This window comes from Symphalangus syndactylus, chromosome 18 (genome assembly GCF_028878055.3).
Source record: "Symphalangus syndactylus isolate Jambi chromosome 18, NHGRI_mSymSyn1-v2.1_pri, whole genome shotgun sequence".
NCBI classification, from domain to species: domain Eukaryota; kingdom Metazoa; phylum Chordata; class Mammalia; order Primates; family Hylobatidae; genus Symphalangus; species Symphalangus syndactylus.
Genome location: NC_072440.2, coordinates 86410189 through 86437916, shown reverse-complemented (window position 1 = coordinate 86437916; position 27728 = coordinate 86410189). Strand labels below are relative to the sequence as shown.

The 27728-nt window shown below is 39.7% G+C and overlaps 1 protein-coding gene and 1 pseudogene across 3 annotated transcripts in view; both read right to left on the bottom strand.

Moving 5' to 3' along the window:
• The window catches only part of ASXL2 (ASXL transcriptional regulator 2), a 555729-nt gene that overhangs the window by 62867 nt on the left and 465134 nt on the right, over positions 1 to 27728 (bottom strand). For 2 of the 3 annotated variants that reach the window (XM_055252963.2, XM_055252962.2), the window contains 2 exons: positions 10776 to 10884; positions 3894 to 4044 (listed from right to left, as the gene is read on the bottom strand). In XM_055252963.2, the coding sequence (XP_055108938.2) occupies positions 3894 to 4044; positions 10776 to 10884 (260 nt within the window). Of the gene's footprint in view, positions 1 to 3893; positions 4045 to 10775; positions 10887 to 27728 lie in introns of all 3 variants that reach the window. The other variant, XM_063623896.1, reaches the window with a different exon arrangement.
• Positions 14547 to 17812, bottom strand: LOC129467999 (tropomyosin alpha-3 chain-like; annotated as a pseudogene).

The window sequence follows — 27728 nt, the reverse complement described above, 5'->3', positions numbered from 1 at the left end:
TAATAACCATACGTTCGGAGCAAAAGAAACACAGATACAACAGCCACTATTCAAAGAGCAGCATATGTGGCTCTTGAAAAGCAAGGGCCCCAAGTATATTCCCATTTTACAAGACTTTCTTTAATATTGATTTCCCTGTCCCAATCCCATCCAGAAAACATGAATCTTGCTAATTGCTTCCCTTACCTGATGACCTGGCTCGGTTCCTAATCTTAGATCTACAATTCCAAACTTAAAAGGAAAAGCTTAAAATGAGGAGAATCAACACTTGTGAAAAGAAGGGAAAAAATTAAAATTAAAAAAATAAAATGAGGAGAAGCAGGGGATAGACAGAGAGAGCCCTTTCCACTTTTGGCTTCACTTTTTCAAAAATAGGTGCTTAGCGGACCCCAGGGAATGGAGGGCCCTGGAATACACCTCCTTTCACTACTGACAGGGATCATTTTAAAACCACATATCAACAATACTAGTCAGAAGCACCCTCTTTGTCTTACTTTCATTCCATTTATTCCTAACAACTGAGGTCTGGGTAGCTCTCTAAGTGGTTATCAACTTAAAGCTAAGATTCTCTGATTACAAAGTTCGCTCAAATTATGTACATAGTAGCTATAGCAGAGAACAGATGAGGCCATTAATTATCTCAATTCTCTCCAGGAGTAGCAAAAACATTAACAGAGGGATGGTAGTGAATTAGAACTATTTTTCTAATATAGGCATAGTAACCATTCTGAAGGGACTTAAATGAATGAGTCTAGTATTCCCACATAACCTGAGCTTCTAGCTCCAAAGACAACTCACCTATCATCACTCAAATCTAAAAGGATATTCAAGCTAGAAAAAATCTTGAATGTCTGTTTTGCTCTGGAACATAACTATGTCAGTCCTTGTAAAGGAATCATCAAGAGTTGGTTTAAAATTTGCCTTGCCATGTACAGCTAAATTATAAATATTGGGATAAAAAAGATTTGCCCTCTTTGAATAGACTCTGACAACAAGCTACAGAATAATCAGCAGTAATTAGGCAATAATTCATATCCTTAACTGGAAAATCCATTCCAGGGAAGCTGCAGCAACAGACATTATTCCCTAAAGAAAGCTTTTCAGGTGAGCTACGAAGTAGACACCAAACGGAATAAAAGCAAAGACCAGCAGACTAAATTCAGTGTTTGCTAGTAGAAATGAAAAGCATTCTTTTCCTAAGGAGGGTTGTTAGAGCATTAAATGCTCCAAGTTTAGGCAAGTGAAATAAAAGCACCCTAAAAGGCTATGAATGACTTAAGACCTTAAGAACAAATCCAGGTAAAACCTAGAGTGTTGTCTGGTATGGTAGCCACTATCCTCATGTGGCTATTTAAAGTTAAAATAAAATCAAAATTAAATTCCTAATTAGAACTCCACATGTAAATAAGAAAAGAAATCCAGATACAGGTCTCATACCTTTCACAAAAAATTAACTCAAAATGGATCACAGACCTAAACAAAAATGAAAATTTCTAAAACTCTCAGAACATAACACAGAAGAAAATCTAGGGGTTTTATGATGACTTTTAGATACAAGACCAAAGACACAGTTCACAAAAGAAAAAAATTGTACACTAGACTTCATTAAAAATTTCTGATCTGAGCAAGAAACTGCCAAGAAAATAAAAAGACAAGACAGGTGCGGTGGACTGGACAGGCGCAGTGGCTCATACCTGTAATCCCAGCACTTTGGGAGGCGAAGGCCGGTGGATCACGAGGTCAGGAGTTCAAGACCAGCCTGGCCAACATGGTGAAACCCCCGCCTCTACTAAAAATACAAAAATTAGCTGGGCGTGGTGGCGGGCACCTGTAATCCCAGCAACTCGGGAGGCCAAGGCAGGAGAATCCTTTGAACCCAGGAGGCGGAGGTTGCAGTGAGCCAAGATCGCGCCACTGCACTCCAGCCTGGGCAACAGTGTGAGACTATGTCTCAGAACAAAAAAAGACAAGACACAGAAAATATTTGCAAAAGACATATGATAAAGGATTGTTACTCAAAATATACAAAGAACTCTTAAAGCTCAACAATAAGAAAACACACAACCTGATTTTAAAATAAGCCAAAGAGCTGATGAGACATCTCACCAAAGAAGATATGTAGATGGCAAACAAGCAAATGAAAAGGTGCTCCACAACATATGTCATTACGGAAATGCAAATTAAAACAACGAGATACTACTACACACCTATCAGAAAGGCCAAAATCCACAACAATAACCACACTAAATGCTGATGAGGACAAGAAGCAACAGGAACTCTCATCCACTGCTGGTACAAATGCAAAATGCAAAATGATACAGTCACTTTGGTAGATGGTTTGGAAGTTTCTATAAAACTAAACATACTCTTAATCATATGATCCAGCAATCACACTCCTTAGTATTTACCCAAAGGTGCTGAAAACTTATGCACATACAAAATCTGCACATAGATGTTTAAAGCAGCTTTATTCATAATTGCCAGAACTTGGAAGCAACCAAGATGTCCTTCAGTAGGTGAATGGATAAACAAACCGTGGCACACCCAGACAATGGAAAGAAATGACCTATTGCAAATGAATACCAGAACAGAAAACCAAATACAGCATGTTCTCACTTATAAGTGGGAGCTAAATGATGAGAATACATGACACACAGAGGGGAACAACACACACTGGGTCCTTTCAGAGGGTGGTGTGGGGGAGGAGGGAGAGAATCAGGAAAAATAACTAGTGGGTACTAGGCTTAATTCCTGGGTGATGAAATAGTCTGCACAACAAACACCCATGGCACAAGTTTACCTATGTAACAAACCTGAACTTGTACCCCTGAACTTAAAATAAAAGTTCAAACAAAAAAGAAATGACTTATCAAGCCATGAAGACACAGAGGAACCTTAAATGCATATTACTGAAGAAAAGCCAATCTGAAAAGGTTCCAACTATATGACATTTTGGAAAAGGTCAAACTATGGAAACAGTAAAAAATCAATGGTTGTCAGGCCAGGCACAGTAGCTCATGCCTGTAATCCCAGCATTTTGGGAGGCCGAGGCGGGTAGATCACCTGAGATCAGGAGTTCGAGACCAGCCTGACCAACATGGTGAAACCCCATCTCTACTAAAAATACAAAATTAGCTGGGCATGGTGTGGCAGGCGCCTGTAATCCCAGCTACTTAGGAGGCTGAGTCAGGATAATTGCTTGAACCCAGGAGGCAGAAGTTGCAATGAGCTGAGATCGCGCCATTGCACTCCAGCCAGGCCACAAGAGTAGAACTCCGTCTCAAAAAAAGTCAGTGGTTGTCAGGGGTTAGGAGGCAGGAAGAGATGAAGAGCTGGAGCACAGAAGACTTGAGGGCAATGAAACTATTCTGATACTATAATGGTGAATACGCGTCATTATACATTTGTTCAAAGCCATAGGATGTACTCTCCCAAGAGTAAATTCTAATGTAAACCAGGGACTATGGGTGATGATGTGTCAATGTAGGTTCATCAGCTGTAACAAATATAGCACTCTGGTGGAGAATGTGGCTAGTGGGGAAGGCTGTGCATGTGGCGGGGGAGGGGTACATGGGAAATCTCTGTACCTTCCTCTTAATTTTGTTGTGAACCTGAAACAGCTCTAAAACAGAAAGCATTTTTATTTTTTAAACTCCTTGGTCATAATAACCATATTTCAAGTGTTCAATAGGCCCATGTAGCTAGTGGCTACTGTGTTGTGCTGGACAGTAAAGATACAAACATCTCCATCATTGCAGAAAACTCTCCTTGACAGGACTGTTATAGAGGGTAAGGGAAAGTGACTGACCTGGAGTCTGGGGAAAGATGAACTACTAACAAGGGCATTTGTCCTACAGCATTTAGTACTTTATTGAAGGATCAGGTGGATTTACCTTTCCTTTTCCACCTGCTCTTTTTTCCCTCCTTGTTGCTGCCACCATCACTGCTGCTGCTGCTGTTCTCAGAACTCTGGGAATCTGACTGACCATCACTGCTTTCTTCTGAACCTTCTGACAGCTCTTTCACCCCATCCGGCACATCTTTCTGAAAATGTAGGCATCCAATTAGGATTAATCATTACCATTTCAGCAAATAGAAATTAAACTTCTGATATGCAATGTTGCAACTTAATTGCACTAAATTTTGTTACTATAGGATTCAGTAGCAGAATCAGCAATATTTTCTGAATTCCTGTCATCTCTTTGAGGCAAATAAGCTAAAGTTTCCAACTACATCCGAAGATAAAAATTATATACAACATTCATATGCAGGAACAACACAGGCTTAAATTAGACAAAAATTGGGTAGATATGAGTCCAGGTAAATGATTAAATACTCTACATTTTTAAAACTACATAATAATTTTATTGGTTGGGCATGGTGGCTCATGCCTGTAATGCTAACACTTTGGATGGCTAAGGCAGTTAGAATGTTTGAGACCAGGAGTTCAGGACCAGGAGTTCAAGACCAGCCTGGGAAACGTGGTGAAACCTGTCTTTACAAAAAAAAATGCAAAAAAAAAAAAAAATTAGCTGGGCGTGGTGGAACGAACACTCCTGTAGTCACAGCTACCTGGGAGGCCAAGGTGGGAGGACTAAGCCCAGGAGTTCGAGACCAACCTGGGCAACATGGTGAAACCCCATCTCTACAAAAAAAAAAATACAAAAATTAGCCAGGTATAGTGGTGTGCACCTGTGGTCCCAGCTACTTAGGAGGCTGAGTTGGGAGGATCACCTGAACCCAGGGAGTTTGAGGCTGCAGTGAGCTGTGATTGCACTACTGCACTCCAACATGGGTGACAGAGTGAGATCCTGTCTCAAAAAACTAAATAAAATAATTTCATTAAATACATGTATGTCCATGTGTGTATGTAAGTACCATTATGTACTCCGAATTCAATTACAGAGTAAGAGTCTAGACAGTGAGAGATAGTGCATTATTTCAATCTAATTGGTTCCTGAATATTGGTTAAAGTAGCAAGAATTGAATAAAAAAGCATCTTTTTTTTTTTTAAATGAAGGTTCTTCCTGAGACAGAAAAAAAGAAAAACAAATCATTTAACAAATCATATGAAACTCTTTGGTTTCTGCACTGAGAGTGAATGCTAATCAGAAAGGATAACTACATCAGCTTAGTATGTGAGAGATATAACAGGATAGTTCCAAGACCAAAGACTAGAAAACAAGACTTCCTGGCTTTACCGTCTCCTAATTGTGCAGCCTCGGTTAAAATCTTAACCTTTCATGCTTCAGTTTCCCCATCTATAAGGTGGGGATAATAGTACCTACCTTAAAAGATCATTCTTCAATTAAAAGTTAAGTGAGCTGATAAATGTAAAATGCTTAGAATCATGCCCAACATAAGAGGTCAAAAAATATCAGCTACTATGTGTTTACATAATATGTGAAAATACACATGTATGGCTAAACACACTAGTGAGTGTTTGTGGTTTTTTGTTATTTTGGGAGACAGGGTCTCACTCTGTCACCCAGGCTGGAATGCAATAGCACGATCACAGCTCACTGTAGCCTCGACCTCCCAGGCTCAAGCGATCTTCCCACCTCAGCCTCTGGAGTAGCTGGGACTACAGGTGTGTGCCACCATACCCGACTAATTTCTTAAATTTTTTTATAAAGCCGGGGTCCTACTATGTTGCCCAGGCTGATCCTGGACTTGAACTCCTGAGCTTAAGCAATCCTCTTGCCTTAACCTCCCAAAGTGCTGGGATTACAGGCATGCGCCACTGCGCCTAGCCTGTGAATGTTATTTCTAAGCTATAAAACTATCAGTGGTTCTTTTTACCTCCAATATTTTATTTTCCCATATCGTTTTAATAATCAGATAAAAAATAATTCTGACAGACACGAAAATGTGACCCTCCTACACAAAACTGACATCCATATGACATTATAGCCAAGACTATAAACTTTGATCTAGTTAAGTTAGCTATTTTTCATTTAAATTTATGTCCTAGTGCCATTTCTCTCTGAGCCGTCTCTTATGTTATACACTTTCTTAAAATACACACCCCATATTTTTCTATTCTTTCCTTCAAAATGCAGGACAGCTTTTATAGTTAGTTGTCAGCCAGACATCTTGACTTGTAGGTTCAACAAGTATCTGAAATATAAATATAATTATCTTCTTTTCTTAAAATTTGTGATCCGTACAGGATCAACTGCTCATGCCCCAAATTCTAGAATCATTTCAGCCCCTTTTACCCACTCTAAATGCTACATATTCTATTTATTCCTCTAATGTCCTTTGTCTCCATCTCTTTTACTAGTCTCTTAATTCAGGCCCTGAGTATTTCTTCCAAACAACCATAACCACCTTTCTGACAAATTTTCCTGCTTCACTCTTAAATCTATCCTACCTGAGTTATTCTCTTAAACTTGGATTTGATTATGCTTTTCTTCTGAAAAACCTGTGACATCTACTACCCCACAACCCATACACAAACTGCTCAGTCAGGTTTTCAAAGGCCTCCAATGTTTGATCTCTACCTAACGTTTACTGCACTGGAATCTTTACCACTTAAGCCCACGCAAAGATTATGGTCTAATCACTCCAATTTACTCTACTTTCAAGTCCACTCTGAATCTTTCCAGCTGTGCCCTTGCTTAAGCTATTCCTATGTCCTGGAAGGCCCTTCTTCTTACTACTTATCTGACAAAGTCCAACTCAAATCTTACAAGTTAACAACAACAAAAAACTTCTACATTCCTTTATTGAAAATTAATTCTTATTTCTCTATATTATCACATTTTTTTTAAAAGCAAAGAACATTTTGAGAGTATGCAATTATTTTAGGAACTATAATGTGAGCTTCAAGAGATCAGGTGCCACAGCTTAACCCTCTTTACAGTCTCTATAGTGTCCAGCACAGAAGTAATATTGTGATATAGTATGAAATATATATTTGGTTCCTGACTACAGTTCCTGGCCTAGAGCTCTTTTTAGCTGTTATAATTTCCTAAGCAATAGTGTTACTAGTAGAATCTTTTGCTCTTATATTTGGTCTTTGACCCCAGCTTCCGACACAGAGGTCCTAAGACCTCTGCAATTTCCTGAGTAAAAGGAGCATCTGACACAGCTCCTATGTCCATTGGAATTTCCTGGGTGATAGGAGCATCTTTTCTTCCTCTTGGTGAGCTACTGCATAATCTCAGGATGGGGGTTAGTTTCCAGGGGAACCAACTATGTGACTAGAGGGTTGGAACTTTCACTCACTCCCCAATCTCAGGGAGGGAGGAGGCTGAAGGTGGAGCTGATCACCAATGGCCAATAATTTAATCAGTCATATGTACTGAAGCTTTCATAAAAACCCGAAGGATTGGGTTCCGAGAGCTTTGAGATTTAGCTGATCATGGCTGGATGCAGTGGTTCACGCCTGCAATCCCAGCACTTTGGGAGGCCAAGGCAGGCAGATCACCTGAGGTCAGGGGTTCGAGACCAGCCTGGTCAACATGGTAAAACCCCATCTCTACTAAAAATACAAAAAATTTGTACCTATAATCCCAGCTACTCTGGAGGCTGAGACAGGAGAATTGCTTGAACCCGGGCGGCAGAGGTTGCAGTGAGCTGAGATTGCGCCACTGCAATCCAGCCTGGGCGACAAAGCGAGACTCCATCTCAAAATGAATGAATGAATGATATGAATGATTTAGCTGATCACATGGAGGTTCCTGGAGGGTGGCAAGCCTGGGGAGGGCACACAAGTTCTGTGTACCTTCCTACAAACCTCACACTAAGCATCTTATCCATCTGGCCATTCATCTGTATCTTTTGTAATATCCTTTATAATACATGGGTAAATGTAAGTAAAGCATTTTCCTGAGTTCAGTGAGTCATTCTAGCAAATTAATCAAACCCAAGGAGGGAACCCCAATTATAACCAGACAGTCAGAAGTACAGGTCACAACCTGGGACTTGCGACAGCTGGCATCTGAAGGGGATGGGAGGGTACCGAGCCCTCAACCTGTGGAATCTGACACTGTCTCCAGACAGATAGATAGATAGCATCAGAATGGAGTTGAATTACAGCAGTGGTCCCCAACCTTTCTGCATCAGGGACTGGTGTTGTGGAAGACAATTTTTTTCACTGAAGGGTCAGGGAGTGGGGGTAAGGAATGGTTTCAGATGAAACTATTCCACCTCAAATCATCAGGCATTAGATTCTCATACAGAGTGCACAACCTAGATCCCTCACACGTGCAGTTCACAATAGAGTATGCACTCCTATGAGAATCTAATGCCGCCACTGATCCGACAGGAGGCAGAACTCAGGCAGCCATGCTTGCTTGCCCACCAATCACCTCCAGCTGTGCAGCCGGGTTCGTTAACGGGCCACAGACTGGAACTCTAATTGTTAAAGGACATCCAGCTGATGTCTGCTGGAGACTTGCTTGGTATGTGAGGAGAAACCTCCACATATCTGGTGTTAGAAGTATTGTACTTAATGGTGTATGAGAATAGGGAAAACACTTTGGGTTTTTTTCCCCCAATCTCCACAATAGAATAGGCATTTAATAAATTTTTTAAACAGTATGGAAGGTCTAGAACAGCTAAAACCAAAAAGGAATACAGAAAAGTTCCATGTGAGAATAAAGCCCTGTAACCCTAGGAAGTTCAACAAAGTATATAAAAAGGAGGCAGGTGGGTAGGTAGGTTAGATCTTTCTAATGTTAGGCTCCACACAACCATTGGGCACAGTGATGACTACAGCTCAAAGCTAAAAAGGTAACACATATATACATGGACACAGTCACTGCCTACCAAGCATTCATTCCCCTTCAGCTGATAAATTTCCTTTGGGGAAAACTCTCTCCTCAACTCACCCGGCTTGAGCAAGCTTAATCTCAACCACATCTACAACTGGCCCATCATTTGACAAGCGTGATAATTCAGGTATACTCATGTGGGCGAAACCAAACCAATTAAGCCAAATCAGAATAAAGTCAGAGGCTCATGCTTTAGTTCTTATCTCTCTTCAGACTTACAGCTTGCAGAGTGCAGGTTGGGGGTGAAGTTATATATGACGAGGAGAGACTCTGACTGAGAACGAAGCCAAAAGAAAGTGGAGACACCAAACTCTGATGATGTCAACTGAACTCCTGGATCCAGCCTGGGTTTCCGTAGAATTTTCAGTTACATAAACTAATAAATTGTCTTACTCAAACTCATTTGAGTTGGTTTTCCTGTTCGTAAGTGAAAAGTTATTGATAAGTAAAGGTCCCTTCTCAGTGCAGGAATTTGAAATTAGCAAGCTTGAAGGCTGGGCACGGTGGCTCACGTCTGTAATCCCATCACTTTGGGAGGCCAAGGCGGGCGGATCACCTGAAGTCAGGAGTTTGAGACCAGCCTGGCCAATATGGTGAAACCCCATCTCTACTAAAAATACAAAAATTAGCTGGGCGTGGTGGTGGGCACCTGTAATCCTTGCTTCTTGAGAGGCTGAGACAGGAGAATCGCTTGAACCCAGGAAGCAGAGGTTGTAGTGAACCAAGACTGTGCCACTGCACTCCAGCCTGGGCAACAGAGCGAGACTGTCAAAATAAAAAAAAAAAAAGGGAGGGAGGGAGGGAGGGAAGGAAGGAAGGAAGGAAGGAAGGAAGGAAGGAAGGAAGGAAGGAAGGAAGGAAGGAATTAGCAAGCTTGTTATGTTAGAAAGAATACGGGCTTGGGAATTCAGTCAGATCTGGGTTCCTATACCGGTTCTGATACTATATGGGCAACACTGGGCAAGAAAATCCAATCTTCTGAACTTTGACTTTCTCCATTATAAAAAAGGAATAATAACCACAACTGTGAATTGTGGTAAGAATGAAATGAGAATGTAATGTAAAGCATCTAGGCAGAATGCTCCAAAGAAATAATTATTATACAAATGTTGTGGGGCTCTCCATCATAAAAAAGGAATATTTATCATTTTTACTAGAATTTCAGGTATAGTCTATAGAAAAATATACATGTATTATTTTCCTAATTGTAATCATATTTATTTTTCCTTTTTGTACTTATCTAACAAAACAAACAGCAATAAAAAATTATTAAATGGTATTCACCCCAACTGTGAATTGTGGTAGAGAATGAAATGAGAATGTAATGTAAAGCATCTAGGCAGAATGCTCCAAAGAAACAATTATTATACAAATGTTGTGGGGCTCCTTAAAACACTAGAAGTCATTTTATTTATTTTTTATTTTATTTTATTTTTATTTTATTTTATTTCATTTTTTGAGACAAAGTCTCACTCTGTTGCCCAGGCTGGAGTGCAGTGGCGTGATCTTGGCTCACTGCAACTTCCGCCTCCCGGGTTCAACCAATTCTCTTGCCTCAGCTCCCGAGTAGCTGGGACTACAGGCACGCGCCGCTACGCCCTGGCTAATTTTTTGCATTTTAGTAGAGGTGGGGTTTCACTGTGTTGCCCAGGCTGGTCACAAACTCCTGAGCTCAGGCAATTTGCCCACCTCGGCCTCCTAAAATGTTGGGATTACAGGCGTGAGCCACCACGCCTGGCCAGAAGTCATTTTAATTTCATTCTTTCAAGATAAGATTATCATCAAGAATAAAAAATAAAGTTACTTCTCTGATCTACCTATAGTTAGTTATAGATTAGTTTTTAAAAAATGTATTGGTTACAGGTTTCAAAATATTACCTCTTCCTGAAAATAAGCTCTTCAAGAACAGAATTCTGTCCCTACGAGTCAGATATTTATATGTGGTCACTTCCTGTTTTTTCTTTCTAAATGACTTCCCAACAAAATATTTACCTTCAAAGTATATACTCCCATTCTACCTGGAACCTTATAGAAGATGCCCTCTTCACCTCTGGAGTTTGTATGAAGCATAGCATTCAGGCATGCAAGAGGAGAAGTCCCACTGCAAAACAAAGAAGAGATGTGATGAGGAACACAACGATTAATTTCTGTCTCTGAATATCCTAGGTAATACTTACTCAAAATAAATTTAATTAGTCAATACTCCTTTGACTTAAACATATCTTATAAACTATAAAAAGTCTACCAATATAGAAAGGGGCTGCCATGGAGAAAATGGATGTAAAAATCATTCCCATGTATCTACAAAATAGTAATTCCTTAATGCTGATCCAGTATCTAACATTTAAGTCAAGAAAAATACAGAAGTATTACAAACATATTTCGTACACATTCTATTTAGCACAAGCTTTACAAATGTCCAGAGGTAAAATGAAAAGAAAGAACACACACAAACACACACACAGATTCAAATAAACAGTAATAATTCCATTGCATACTGCTGCACCAGACTGAATCTTAATTGTGAAACACATTGCCATTGTCTCTTGTATTCAAACCTATCATGAGATCACTTAAAAAGTTATTAAGTAGGCTTCTGAATATTTATTTTATATGTAGCAACTTGGTTAAATGTTTATTAATTCTAATATATATTTATCATCTTTACTGGAATTTCAGGTATATAATAATCTATAGAAAAATATACATGTATTATTTTCCTAATTGCAATCATATTTCATTTTCTGTTTTTCACTTATCTAACAAACAGCAATAAAAAATTATTAAATGGGTATTCTTGATTTGTCCCTCTGCCTTTTTTTTTTTTTTTTTTTAAGACAGGGTCTCACTCTGTCACCCAGGATGGAGGACAGTGGCATGAATGTGGCTCACTGCAGCCTCAACCTCTTGGGCTCAAGTATCCTCCCACCTTGGCCTCCCAAAGTGACTGGATTACAGGCATGAGGCACCATGCCTAGCCTGTGCCTTTCTTAAGAGAACAGCACCAATATTTCACCACTGAGCCTGATGTTGGCTTTTTGTTTAAAATAATTAGTCACATATTAAGAAAGAAAGAACTATAAATTAGATGCATGCTTTTTTACATACACCAAATGGAATCATACGCATTAAAGAGTTACTATAGGCCAGGCACAGTGACTCACGCCTGTAATCCCAACAGTTTGGGAGGCTGAGGCGGGTGGAGCACCTGAGGCCAGGAGTTCGAGACCAGCCTGGCCAACATGGCGAAACCCCGTCTCTACTACAAATACAAAAATTAGCCAGGGGTGGTGGCGTGCCTATAATCCTGGCTACTTGGGAGGCTGAGGCAGGAGAATCACTTAAACCTGGGAGGTGGAGGTTGCAATGAGGCAAGATCACGCCACTGCACTCCAGCCTGGGTGACAGAAGGAGACTCGGTCTCAAAAAAAAAAAAAAAAAAAAAAAGAGTTCAGTATAAAATATCAAATTATAAATTGACTAGCATAAAATTAAATAAAATGTTTATCTCTGATAATTAACCTTAATTTTTATATAACAGGAATTATAAAAAGACCAAGAAGTTGGCCCGGACAGCCTGGGGGACACAGTGAAACTCGATTAAAAAAATAAATAAGTAAAAAAAAAAAAAAAAACTAGAAGTTGGATAATATTTAAATAAGAGCTTTGAAATAAGAACAGTATTAAAATACAGAACACAAAAGTACAGTAGTAGGAAAAATATTGTTAAAAATCAAATATTAGCAGAGGATTAAGAGCTGTAGTATCAGGTTGGTGCAAAACCACAATTAATTTTGCACCAACCAAATATTTTAAAATAGTGCAATAATACTTGAAGACAATGTTTCTACATCTAAGGAAAATAACAAAATCATTAGATAAAATATCATACTTCACACAGAAAAAATTAGGTAGCAAGCAAACACATAGAAAGTTCATATGGAAGCAATTAAATGGAAACAGTGGTCTGGAGTCTCTGGAGATGTGTGGCATCCTCAAATGGTTTTTAAAAATTTATCACAATACCTGAGGTTTAAGGCAGCTTAACCCCACATTTCCAGCTCTTTTCCCTCTCAGTTATCTGTTGATGCTACTCACTAACCAAAAATAAGCCTACTGGAAGAGGCTGTTGGATTCTTAGTCTATCTAAAGAGTTATCTGCTGGGAAGAGCTGGGACATGAGTCCGCTGTCTCTTCGTGCTGTGAAAGTGTCCAGGGTCAAAAATACAGAGAAGGTTTTCACCCCCCAAAACATTGGTGAACAATAACAAAGGAAAGAAAAGCCTTTTGCAGAAGAAACTGTTGAGCATTTCCAAGTTGATTTCCATAGTTACGTTTATCTAATTTGGATTTCCATTTAAAAATGTATATAATGTAATTCCAATCAGGATCCCAAAGTTTGTATCAAATAAATATATAAAAATTGCCAAGTAATGTCCAGGAAAAAAATGATGGGAGACTTGCTTAAAAAGATATTAACATGTACTCTTAGCCACTATTATTGAAGTAGTATATTTCTGAGAGAAAAAAAAAATCACCAAATGAATAACCTCATAGACTGTTGGTGGAAGAAAACAGAAAATGCCGAAACAGATCATAATTTAAAAGGTATCATTTATGTTTAGTAGGAAAAACATGAGGTCATGCCATAGTCCTCTGTAGTTTGACTACCTGGCTTCTGTTCCCTCTTCTTTGGAGACAGTACCCAAAAATTTCCTGTGAAACAAAACTTTTCTCACTTTCAGTCATGTGGTTGAGACAGACTTAATCCCACGCCCAGCCCAGGGGTAAATCCTAACTGGTTTAAATTAATCAGCTTTTACACACACACACACACACACACACACACACACACACACACACACACAACACTCTCCACCCCAAAGAACAGATACACACACACACACACACACCACTCTCCACCCCAAAGAACAGATACACACACACCACTCTCCACCCCAAAGAACAGATACATGACTTAGGGCCAAAAATCTACGGAGCTATTTACTTGGGTATAAGGGGGAAAAAAAACAACCAAAACTTGTTCTCCAGGGAATCTTCAGAAAGGGATCCTTTCTCTTCCCTTGTGTGGTATTAGGAAGCAAGGCCTAAAACATTCAGTCATTGTGTGATCACAAAGGAAAAATCTGGAATTAGAATGGCACAACATACAAGACAGACTGAGGAGTGACACAGCACGAATCATAAGGAGAAATCCAACACCAAAAAGGGCAGAACTGAGAAAAGTCAGGAAGCAAATTTGTTTTTTTGTTTTTGAGACAGAGTCTCACTCTATCCCCCAGGCTGGAGTGCAATGGTGCAATCTCGGCTCACTGCAACCTTCATCTCCTGGGTTCAAGAGATTCTCATGCTCAGCCTCCCACGTAGCTGGGATTACAGATGCCTGCCACCACACCCTGGTAATTTTTGTATTTTTAGTAGAGATGGGGTTTTACCATGTTGGCCAGGCTGGTCTTGAACTCCTGACCTCAGGTGATCTGCCCACCTCAGCTTCCCAGAGTGCTGGGATTACAGGTGTGAGCCACTGCGCCTGGCCAAAATTTTTAAAGTAGTATTACTTTTGCCTTGTATCAAGCCTTTTTTGTTTTGTTTTTTGGAAGGACCTGTTCTTTATTTCAAAAAGACACTTGTGTCAATATTTGGTTATCAAAATAGTTGCACTATTGATTTGTCTTTCTCCCAATTGGCCCCAAAGAGACCACATCGAAGAAGTGTACATTTTAAGCCAATAAGCTGCAGGATGTACACCTAACAGACCTCACTGAAACCTTACCAGAAAATGGGGATTAGGTAGGGAAAGAAACTTTAGAAGATCAGAAAACTGCCAGCCCACACACTGTACAGGCTGTCACAGCCAGACAGGGTGGCCAGGGTGCCGCAAACCCAAAGAAGCGAAGCTTCAAAATAATAAAAAAATTTTAAGTTTTGTACATAAGCTATTCAAGATTTCTCCGATACAAAGTACAATGAGATAGCACTTTTAGAGAGAGCAGCTTCAAACCCAGAAAAGGATAATGAGATGACTTTCACATGGCTAAATCAGTGGCAAAACATAATCTTTCAGGGAGGGAGGATAGCAATTAAGTGGTCACCTCAACATAAGCGGCACATGATCCATTCTGTAGGCAGTTGAGAGGGGGTAGAGATGGGACAAAAACTTAGTTTCAGAGGTCTTACCATTTTAATTTGGTCACTTCTAATGAAAAAAAAAAAAGAAATAACGTTGTCCAAAGATATCTTAAAGCTGAAAACCTGAAAAGCACATTTTTGTTTTGTCTTTGTTGTTGTTTGGCTAACTCCTCCTGAAATCACCTTTCTGGTTTGGGCGGTACTTTTTACAGAGCAATGAGGTTTCCCATAGTGGATTCTTTCCCTGGGCTCTGTTTGGCTCTCAGGCAGGCCTATACCTTTTCCTCTTCTCTATGGAAAGGGCAATATGCATTAAGCTGAAAAGTCACCTTCCAGAAGTGAAAAAGGAATAGATTGCTGCTTCAGAGCTGTGGAATTATTTGGAATGTTTTACAAATGGTTGCTACAAAACAACAAAAAAGGTATTACAAAATGTGTACATCATATCATGCTTTTAAAGGCATTATGCATTGTGCTCACATTCCCTTAAGTGTTGTTCCCAAAGGCGCGCAGCCTCTAGCTCAGCTGGAATCTCCGGGAAGAGGCAGAGACAGTTTAGCGAAAAAGACACACGGGAGGTGGGGGCAGCGAAAGGAGAAAGCAGCCTTCCAGTTAAAGATCAGCCCTCAGTGAAAGGTCAGCTTCGGGCAGGCTGGCCTCAGATGGAATCAGGGTCAGAGGGAAGAGCAGCAGCAGGGTGAGACTGGGGTGCTCTACAGCTCATTCAGGTCAAGCAGAGTCTGGTCCAGCATCCTTTGTGTACATTTTCGGTTTATCTTCCAAGTCATCAGTTGTCTTTTCCAGCTTGGCTACCGATCCTCAGCAAACTCAGCACAGGTCTCTGCCTCCTTGAGTTTATCAGTAAGAATCTTGATCTCTTCCACATATTTGTCTTCTTTTTGAGAGTACTTTTCTTCAGCATCACTCAGACACTTCAGGTTCTGGTCCATCAGTCTGATCTGGTCATCCATCTCTCGGCAATGGGACTCTGCCAGCTCAGCTCATTCCTCTGTGAGTTCCAAGTCTCCTTCAATGATCACCAACTTACGAGCCACCTCTTCATACTTCCTATTCTGCAGTGTGTTTAGCTTCTTTGAGTTGGATTTCTTGGAATTCCATCTTTTAAGGTCCAGTTTTCAATAACCTTCCTATCTCTCTCATTCTCATCAGTAGCTTTTTCCACTTCTTCCAGCTTTTGCAGGGCAGTGGCCACATGCTCCTGTGCACAGTCCAGCTCCTCTTCAACCAGCTGGATCCTATGGTTCAAGGAGGCCACCTCAGCCTCAGCCTGTTCCCGGGCGTGCCTTTCTCCCTCAACTTCTCACTGGAGGCACTCAGCTCTCTCCTCTGCATCATCTGCCTGCTGCTGCAGAACCTGGATCTTGTGCTTCACCGCCTCAATAGTGATGATCCCAGCCATGGTGCCCACCCAGCTACTGCTCACACTCCAGGTCCTGCCTCCTCTGCTCAGCGCTGCAGCTGCTTCTCACCATTGTATCAAGTCTTGCCTTGAGCCAGTACTATCTTTGGAATTTTGTTGAGATTTAAGTGACAAGAAGCTGAAAAAGTCCTAAATAAAACAGTTTAATAGTGCTAGAATATCTCATACATCTGGGGGGGGGAGGTGCACAGAGTATATACAAAAACATATTCCAAATGAATTAAAAGCCAAAGGCAAAATATAAAAGATTAAAAGAAAATAGTATAATCCTCTAGGCACTGTGGCTCATGCCTGTAATCCAAGCACTTTGGGAGGCTGAGGCGGGTGGATCTCTCGAGCCTAGCCTGAGCAACCCGCCTCTACAAAAAATACAAAAATACAAAAAAAAAAAAAAAAAAAAAAAATCAGCCATGCATTGTGGCACACGCCTGTAGTACCAGCTACTCTGGAGGCTGAGGCGGGAAGATCACCTGAGCCCAGGAAGTTGAAGCTGCAGTGAGCCACGATCACACCACTGCACTCTAGCCTGGGCAACAGAGTGAGACCATGGCTTAATAAATAAATAAATAAATAAATAAATAAATAAATAAATAACAAAAGAAAACAGTATCACCTAGAAGACAGAGAAAGCTTTCCACAAGAGAGAAAAACCCAAAAACCACCAAAGAAAGAAACATATTGACTGTATAAAATAAAAATTTCTACACAGGAAAAAAAAGCAACAAAACCACAGAAAATATATGAAGCTAGAATAATTAACTGCAAAACATATGGCAGACAAAAGATTAATAGTCCTAAGAAGATATTCTTTTAGGAAAACAAACAGCTCATTAGAAAAAAATGGAAAAAGGACGTGAACAAATGATTCATAAACCATAAATGTAAATTACCAATAAAATGTATATAAGAAGCTCATACTTAATAGTGGTTATAAAAAGGCAAATTAAATCAAGATGCCATTGGTCAGATGGAAAGAAATAAAATGACCCAAGCCATAGTTAACAGTTTTATGCCAATGTCAATTTCCTGGTTTGATATAATATGTATTTATATTTATATTTGTATTTATTTATATTTTTTTGAGATGGAGTCTCACTGTCACCAAGGCTGGAGTACAGTGGTGCGATCTTGGCTCACTGTAACCTCCGCCTCCCGAGTTCAAGCGATTCTCCTGCCTCAGCCTCCCGAGTAGCTGGGATTAGAGGCACACACCACCACACCCAGCTAATTTTTGTATTTTTGGTAGATAGGGTTTCACCATGTTGGCTAGGCTGGTCTTGAACTCCTCCTGACCTCAAGTGATCCACACGCCTCAGCCTCCCAAAGTGCTGGGATTACAGGTGTCAGCCACCACACCTGGTCTGATATTGTACTATATTTACATAAGATATTACCATTAAAGGAAACCAGAGGAAGTGTACATGGGACCCTAGTTACTATTTTTTGCAATTTCCTGTGAGTCTATAATTATTTAAAAAAAAAAAAAAAAAGGCTGGGCGCAGTGGCTCATGTCTGTAATCCCAGCACTTTGGGAGGCCGAGGCAAGTGGATTACCTGAAGGTCAGGAGTTCAAGACCAGCCTGGCCAACATGGTGAAACCCCATTTCTACTAAAAATATAAAAAATTAGCTGGGTACGGCGGCGGGCGCCTGTAATTCCAGCTACTCGGGAGGCTGAGGCAGGAGAATCTCTTGAAACTGGGAGGTGGAAGTTGCAGTGAGCCGAGACCGTGCCATTGCACTCCAGCCTGGGCAAGAACAGTGAAAGTTAATCTCCAAACAACAACAACAATAACAAAAAATGGACTGATAAAATCCATTGCTGACAAAGTTATGGGCAAATAGGCACTCTTGTAGACTGTTGAGAGGACAGAAAACTGCTGCCTTTTCCCACATTACTCAATTCTGCCTTAGGAAAGTAATACGGAAATATCCATTAAAACTAAATATATTTGGGACCACTGATGCAACAATCCCACTTGAATCTGTCCTACAAAATCAAGGCCAAAGGACTTAGGGACAAATGTGCAAGGATTTACTCCATCATTGAAAGCATTAGAGCACTGAAAAATAACCTCAAACTCCATTAAGAAGAGAATGTTGACTATGATAATAAAGTAACCAATAGGATAGAAATCAACAACAGCCATGTTGGCAGCTAAAAGAGTGCTAAGTTCCAGGAAGCATTTTGTTTAGTCCTCACAACAATCTATGAGGTGAGCAAAATTATTACACCGTTTTCACAAATGCAGAAACTATAGGTTTTCAATAAGCTGTTCAAGATCATATTATCAATAAATGGTGAAGTCAAGATTCCAGTAACAAGAAGGAAAAGAGAAACAGAACTAGAAAGAGATTACTTTAAAAAGGACATAAAACCAAGAAAAAAAAAAACATCTTCAATAAGCTACCTGGTAAATTTACCCCAATTAATGGTATTCAGTTCCAATATTAAGTAACTACTCTGTTTAGGGCAGTAAACTAGGATTAGTGGATCCACAGAGGGAAGCTTTCTTAGCTCAGAATCTAATAGAGAAGATAGGCAAGGGAGCGAACAGCCACACCACACTGTGACCAGTGCTATTAATATAAACACAGGTCCACAGTCCCTGATCTAAAACACTTAGGCCAAATGTTTCATACATAAGAATTTTTTGGATTTTAAAAAGGTAACATGATATGCCATAAATGATGACACTGCCATGGAGATTAGGGACAGCATCCCATAACCAAACACAATGAAACATATGAATACTCACACTAAGAGGAATAAATAAAGATTATATACAGTCTCATGTCAGTTCAAGAGAACTGTTGTCAAGTGAGTTTGCTGCTAAATGTATGAGGAAACTTAGTTTTTCAACCACTGCGGATACTGTAATTATGGGTAAGAGACTGCAAAAGTGTGTACATAAAGTGCTCTTAGTCAGAGAGAAAAAAAAACAGTCTAGTCTGGCTTAGTACTCATAAGAGTAACAACAACAAATAACAACAAAACAATCATTAAAGTGAAACCTATAAAATGAAAGTAAATGGCACACACATCTGGTGAAAAGATGTAGTGAGAATAACTACAAACTGTCGGCCGGACGCAGTGGCTCACGCCTGTAATCCCAGCACTTTGGGAGGCCGAGGCAGGTAGATCATGAGGTCAGGAGATCGAGACCATCCTGGCTAACACGGTGAAACCCCGTCTCTAGAAAAATACCAAAAATTAGCCGGGCGTGGTGGCGGGTGCCTGTAGTCTCAGCTACTCAGGAGGCTGAGGCAAGAGAATGGCGTGAGCCTGGGAGGCGGAGGTTGCAGTGACTCTGTCTCAAAAAAAAAAAAAAAAAAAAAAAGAATAACTATAAACTGTCACAATATTTTCCTTGCAAATCTGGATAATTTTCTTTGAAGGAAACAAAGTTTTGAAAAACCTACAAGATATACAGGACACAGTACCATTTAAAACAAAATTTAGACATGATCTCATGAAAATACAAAAAGTCAAAGAATCCAGGCAGTTTATTTTTATGAATAATAAAGCAACAGCAGAGAAGCAAAATAGGACACACTACCCATGATGGCTGGAATATGTCTTCATGGGAAGGTAGAGCTCCAGAATTCTATAATTAAATAAAAATGAACGACTTGAAGAAATAAGACATCATCAGCATGGGTGATAAAACCACAGTACTGAGATCAATACAAACTTAAAAGTTCAAGTAAATTCAATAGGGTAAGTACTAACACCCGAAGCAGCTGTAGTAAGAACCACCTTAAAGATTATGTAACTATCACACAACAAGTCAGCTTCTAATTTTTCTTGTCCATGCTCAAGAGATTGGGGTTGAAGAGGAAGGCGTTCTTTCAAGGAAAGGAACAAGTGCAGTGCTATAATTTTATGCGGTAAGCATGTAAGCAAACATACTAATATGTTTTGTACATAAGGTCCAAAGAACTAAAGTGACTTTGGTCATATTGCCAATGGCCCTTTTTAGTTCTCTCTCTAATAAAAGCTAGCAGTAGCTAGTAGGGCTAAGAGAGCAGAAGTCAATAATTGCACTGCTTAGATGAAGCAAATATAGCAATTAATGAAAGGAGTCATCACTGCATGGTAAAAGAGCCAGATTTAATGATTCATACCAATCTGAATACAGACCTGACTGTAGCCTGGGCAAGTCATTTTAAACATGCTTAATTTACTCATCTGCAAAATAGAGGTAATACTGCCTACTGTGTAACTAGATTGTGCAGATCACAGATAATGTACATAAAAAGTATATGTCACAGAGTCAAGATTCAGTAACTACAGCAGTTACTTTACCAACTTACTATCCTACCCTAGTCTGGCAGTGTTCCAGTGTTCCCTATCTCAAGTGATAGGAATCTCACCCTCACATACAACTATTCTCCACTCTGAATGAAGCCAGGGTAACCTTTTAAATATAAATATGATCATACTATCTCCTGTCCAGCTTAAAATTCATCCATATCATAATGTTCTTAGGATGAAGTACAAAATTATCAAAATAATCTGACCTTGACCAAAATAATCTGACCTTGACCATTCTGCTACACATCCTCTCTGCCAGCCTACTCTACCTTTTTTTTCATTTGGTAATTTAAAATTCTTCTGACTACCTGGCCCAACACTTCTGCTTGCAATGATAACCCTCACCTCCTTTTCTCCTAGCAACCTCCAATTCAACTTTTCAGATTTTAGCCTTAATGTCTCTGGCTAAAAGAAGCCACTTCTATGTTCTATAGAATCCTATACTTCTCTGAAACACATATTTATAACTACATATACTCAAAGGAAAAAATCTGACTCAATTGTGAGCCAGCCAGACTCAGTGATGAGTGATTTTAATGTCTCTGAAAAGTAGAATCTTTCTTCTCTTCTACAATTCAACCCAAAATATCCAGCTCTAAGGCCTGTGAGCAGTCATCTTGCAATTATGACGGATGAGCCTACTGAGAATGGAACAAAATTGAAGGAAGCAGAGCTGAGATACTGATGAAACTGACTGAAGAACTTGGATAAAGTTTTGCCTGTTTTTTTCACTTGCATTAAATGATGAGTTTCCTTCAATGTTTAACCAGTTTACATTGTGTTTCCTGTCATTTACAGCTGGAAGTATCTTAATAGATACAAAGCACCTACATAAAAGCAATCAAATTTACAGAGATAGGAAAGGGAAACAGAAGAACAATACATGAGAATATTCACAGGTAAACCACTCTCTTCTGTTAACGAGAAAAGATTACCCTTATGAATCAATAATGTATATTACATGATAATGTAAGAGGCAAGATGCTACCCAAATCTGTACAGACTAACCCCAAGTACTCAGATACTCAGCAACATCTAAATTTTTCCTAAATCTTGGCTGGGTGCGGTGGCTCACACCTGTAATCCCAGCACTTTGGAATACCAAGGTGGGCTGATCACTTGAACCCAAGAGGTGGAGGTTTCAGTGAGCCACTGCACTCCACGCTGTGCGACAAAGCGAGCTTCCATCTCAAAAAAAAAAAAAAAAGTTAGTATTTTCCTAAATCTTAAGCATCAAGGATAAAGAAAGAATCGAACCAGGTTCCAGGCGTTAAAAGCCAAAGTGGCAGCTTGAATTAGTGTTTCTATTTCATCATTCACACCATCGTGTAATCTTGCAGTACATTAGAGTAAGTGAAATATATTTCCCTGCCACAATGATGTTGGTCTTGGCCACAAGGCTTGATTTGATCAATGAAATAAGAGACGTGACGGAAGCAGAGGCTAAAATTTCCTGTTTGGCTGACTCCTGTGATTGCCATGACAGCCAGATTCCAGCAGAAGAAGAGAACAATCCACAGCCTACAACAAAGTCTAGCTAACAATAACTAAGTCCCAGTTAACCTAAAGACATGAGGAAGAAAAAAAGTATTTGTTGTTATAAGCCACTGAAATTTTAAGATTATGCAGCAAAATATTAACCAAGAAAGCAAGCACTGTATAATGAGGGAAACATTTGCTTTCTTTGCAATACTCACTGCCAAAAGACAGCAAAAAAAGTTCTTAAGAGTATGAATGAAAAATTTTATATCTAGCCTAGATGGCATTCAAACAAAGAGGCAATAGAAAACATTCTTGGCTGGGTGTGGTGGCTCACGCCTATAATCCCAACACTTCGGGAGGCCGAGGTTGGCGGATCACCTGAGGTCAGATGTTCGAGGCCAGCCTGGCCAATATGGTGAAATCCAGTCTCTACTAAAAATACAAAAATTAGCCAAGCATGGTGGTAGGCGCCTGTAATCCCAGCTATTTAGGAGGCTAAGGCATGAGAATCGCTTGAACCCAGGAGACGGAGGTTGCAGTGAGTCAAGATTGCGCCACTGCACTCCAGCCCGGGTGGCAGAGCAAGACTGTCTCAAAAAAAAAAAAAAAAAATTCTTAAGCCCACAAGAACTCAGGGAAAAGATCATTCATAAATGTAAAAATTCTATCTGATGATGAAATCCAGCCAAAAAGAAATGTACCAAAGTAAACAAGGAATGGAGAAACTATTTTTTGGAAAAAAGTGGAATACATTTGCAATTAGGTAACATATAAGAAATGTAAATGTTTTCTACTTTTTTCAACTTTCATTTTTAAAATGACAATACACTTTCATAATTTTTCTATTTTGTTTTTCCTCAACTTCAGAGATCATTTAGGAATTAAAATTACCTCACAGTGAAGAAACTAAAGCCTAGCAACTTCCTTGGTTTCTTCAATTAAATGCAATAAACAACGGTTATTCCTACTTAAAAGTTTTTCAGGATATGTTCTTCAGTGTACATTTTTTTTCACTGATTAATTTAATTTGGGTGGGGGTTATCAGGCATCATTTCTACAAGAAATATTGAAGTAAACAGTCCGGAAATATACAAATAAACTATTAAAACAAGGAAACTTCTGGAAGACAATAGAGCTCTTTTTGAAAATCACTTTGTCACAGGGCATGCTATTAAAAACAAAACAAAAACTAGAACAGCAGGTAAGAGGGGAAATTGAATACAGATGGAAATGAAAGACTTTCACTTAAAAAGACACACTGAATAGCAAGGTACTTGTTCACCAAGTACAAGATGATATACTGACAGAGAGTGAGAACCCCAGATGCCCACAAATACAAAGAAGGGGATGCCTATACATAACATTCAAAGATCAAGAGACAAGCCAAAGATGAAGCTGAGAAAACTAGTGGTTTTAGAATGAGTATATTTAGATCACATCACCAAAACTTTTAATCATTTAAATTACATGGTAATGATTTTTAGGGGGAAAATTAGCTCTTCACTTAAAAAACATTAATATAAAAGCATTTTCAGCATTTTGATGGTAACTTGAAAGTTTGCTACATCATAGTATATTTTCAAATAGAATTTCAAAGGCTTTGCAAACCTATGATAGAATGGCTCACCTGTTAAAATTTATCTTTCATCTAGAGTATATTTGACAAATGACTTACTATACCTCAAATCCTGTTTAAAAATCCATGCTGGGCCACGCAGTGGCTCACGCCTGTAATCCCAGCACTTTGGGAGGTCGAGACAGGCGGATCACTTGATGTCAGGAGATCGAGATCAGCCTGGCCAAAATGGCGAAACCCCGTCTCTACTAAAAATACAAAAAACTTAGCTGGGCATGGTGGCGGGCACTTGTAATCCCAGCTACTCGGGAGGCTGAGGCAGGAGAATTGCTTGAACCTGGGAGGCAGAGGTTGCAGTAAGCCGAGATCATGTCACTGTACTCCAGCCTGGGCAACCGAGTGAGAGCTCATCTCAAAAAAAGAGAAACCCATGCTAAAGACTTCTCTAAATGCTGTTCTTGGAGGGATTAAATTGCTACTTACCCTAAAGCAATAAATGACTATAGCAGAAATAACCCAAAGAATAAGAATCCATGAGGTCATGCTGTTAAGAATAAAAGAACAAATCAACGAGTGGGGGAGAATTCCTCGCAGTAAAATTCCAACAAAAAAAAAAAATATATACCAAGAAAGACAGAATTAGAGAATCACCATATGTAGCAACAGTGATAGGCAGTTTCAGGTAAGATTAGTGGATGCTGTGGTAGACAGACCTAAAACGGCTTCCAGTAATCTCTGCTTTGTGGTACTCATGGCCCTACATAATTCCTTCCCCTGTAGTGTAGGTAGGGCCTGTAATCTGCTTCTAATAATCAAAAAAGAACAAAGGTAAAGGGTCTCACATAAGTGACTATTTCACATATGACTGCAGTGTCCTCGCTTGGTGACTCTTTCTTGCTGGCTTTGAGGAAGCATGTGGCCATGATGGGGAAGGCCAGAGAACTCATGACAGCCTCTAGCCAAATGCCAGCTAGGAATCCAGACCCTCAATCTGATAACCCACAAGGATTAAATCTTTCCAACAACCACATGAGCTTGGAAGCTGATCATTCCCCAATCACGTCTTCAGGTAAAAACTCAGCCCTGACCAATGCTCTGCAGCATTGCTGAGGATCAGGTAAAGCCACGCTCAGACTCCTGACACATAGAAACTGAGATAATAAATGCACTGTTTTAAGCTGCTAAATCTGTGATAACATTGTTAAGCAGCAATAGATTAATAACAACATGCTAAAATTAGTGGGCAAAGGTACAATGAGAAACAAGATGTTTACAGAGTCTCAGAGTATCTTCACCCCAAAATACTTATTAATTACAAAGGGGAAAAATGGTATCTTTACAGTGAAGAAACTTAATAGACATTGCATAAACCAAGTAATCACAGTTAACATCACTAATACTGTGGTACACTGAAATCATGGAATCCAGATATACTGTGGTAAAAATGTCCTATCAATCCTGTGACACTCCTGCCAAAACTGCACAACTTAAATCTAATCATAATTAAACACCAGAAATAAAAATTGAGAAACAATCTGCAAAACAGCTGGCCTGCACTCAAAAAATGTCTAGTCATGAAAGATAAAGACTGAAGTACAATTCTAGATTAAAGAAGAGTAAAGATACATGAAAACTAAATGTGAATACAACATGTGATCCTGGATTAGGACATCAGTGGGAGAATTACCAAATTTGGATAAAGTCTGATTAGATAATATTGTGCCAATGTAGATTTCCTATTAACTATTTCACCCTGTAGTTATATAAAAGAATGTACTTGCCTTTAGATAATATATTCTGAAGTTTGCTTGCTTGACTGACTGACTGAATTTATTTATTTAGAGACAGGGTCTTGCTCTGTCCCCCAGGCTAGAGTGCAGTGGTGCAATCATAGCTCACTGCAGCCTTGAACTCCTGGGCTCAAATTTAATTTTCCTGCCTCTGCCTCTAGAGTAGTTGGGACTACAAATGTGCGCCACGACACCTGGCTAATTATTTTATTATTGTATAGAGACGGGCTCGCTTTGTTGCCCAGGCTGGTCTTGAACTCCTGCACTCAAGCAATCCCCCCACCTCAGCTCCCAAAGTGCTGAGATTATAGGTGTGAACCACTGCACCCAGCCTACTCTGAAGTATTTAAAAGTGAATGGGGCATTATGTCTACAATTTATTCTCAGACATCTCAGAAACACAAATTAGATAGATGTTAACATCAGGAGAATCCAGGTAAAGTTTATATAAAAATTCTTTGTACTACCTTTGCAACTTTTCTAAAAGTCTGCAATATATCATATACATAAAATTAGAAGTTAAATAAATGTATATGATTTTTTAAAATGTAAGTATATGAGAAAAGTCTATACAACAATTTGGACCAATGAAAAGAAAGAAGTACTGATCAATGCTACAAACATGAACTAACCTTAAAATACCACATATTATATGATTCCATTTATATGAATGTCCAGATATGGCGAAACTACAGAGACAGAAAGTAGATTACAGGCTGTCAGGAGGAGCCAGCATTACCCGTATCCAGTATGAGAGATCTCACCGGAGTGATGAAAATATTCTAAAACCGGATTATGGTGATAGTAGCACAACTTAGTAAATTTACTAAAAACCATTAAATTGTGCATTGAAAATGGGTGGAGTTTCTGGCCTGGTGTGGTGATTCACGCCCAAAATCCTAACACTTTGGGAGGCTAAGGCGGGAGGATCCCTTGAGCCTGGGAATTTGAGACCAGCCTAGGAAACATATGGAGTACTTGTCTCTACAAAAAATGTAAAAATTAAGAAATCAGGCCGGGTGCAGTGGCTCACGCCTGTAATCCTAGCACATTGGGAGGCCTAGGCGGGCTGATTACCTGAGGTCAGGAGTTTGAGACCGGCCTGACCAACATGGAGAAATCCCATGGAGAAACCCCGTCTCTACTAAAAATACAAAATTAGCCGGGCATGGTGGCGTATGCCTGTAATCCCAGCTACTCGGGAGGCTGAGGCAGGAGAAGAGCTTGAACCCGGGAGGTGGAGGTTGCAGTGAGCCAAGATCGCGCCATTGCACTCCAGTCTGGGAAACAAGAGCAAGACTCCATCTCAAAAAGAAAAAATAAAAAAATAAAAATAAATAAATAAATAGCCAGGTGTAGTGGTGTGTGCCCATATTCCCAACTACTCCAGAAGCTGAGGTGAGAGGATCGCTTGTGCCCAGGAGTTCAAGGCTGCAGTGAGCTATGATTGTACCACTGCACTCCAGCCTGGGTGACAGAGCAAGACCCTGTCAGGAAAGAAAGAAAAAAAGGGGAAAGGGAAAGGAAAGGAAGGAAAAAAAAAAAAAAAAGAAAGAAAATGAGGTGGAGTTTGGAGTTTATGGCATGTAAACTACACCTCAGTAAAGTTGTTTTTAAAAAAAATATGGGGGGCTGGACACGGCAGCTCATGCCTGTAATCCCAGCACTTTGGGAGGCCAAGGGGAGCAGATCACTTGAGGTCAGGAGTTGGAAACCAGCCTGACCAACATGGTGAAACCCCGTTGAAACGTGAGCCACTGCGCCTGGCCTGTTCCCATATTTTCTATGAACACGTATATATTCTCCCAGGGTCAAATAAAACAAAATGTATCCAGAAAACAAAGCATCTGATCACTTGACTAACCAAAGGAAAAGAAAATCATTCCAAACCAAGCACCATAAATATCCACTTATCAAATAAGAAGAAGCAAGAAAATGAAAACACTGGGACAACTTAAGTCTCTCTGCTTTATTTAGAGTGTTCATCTTTCTTCTGTTTCTGGACCTGCACTATGATGGACAGACACTAATGAATGGATTCAATATGGCACAAACTGATCTACCATGTAAAGAGTACAATAATGCCACTGACACTCCTAGAACATCTCCTGCTTATGATGCAATGAGTTGCAAGTAATTCAGGTTATCTGGCGAACTAAAGATTTAATGGACTGAATCTCACTGGCAAG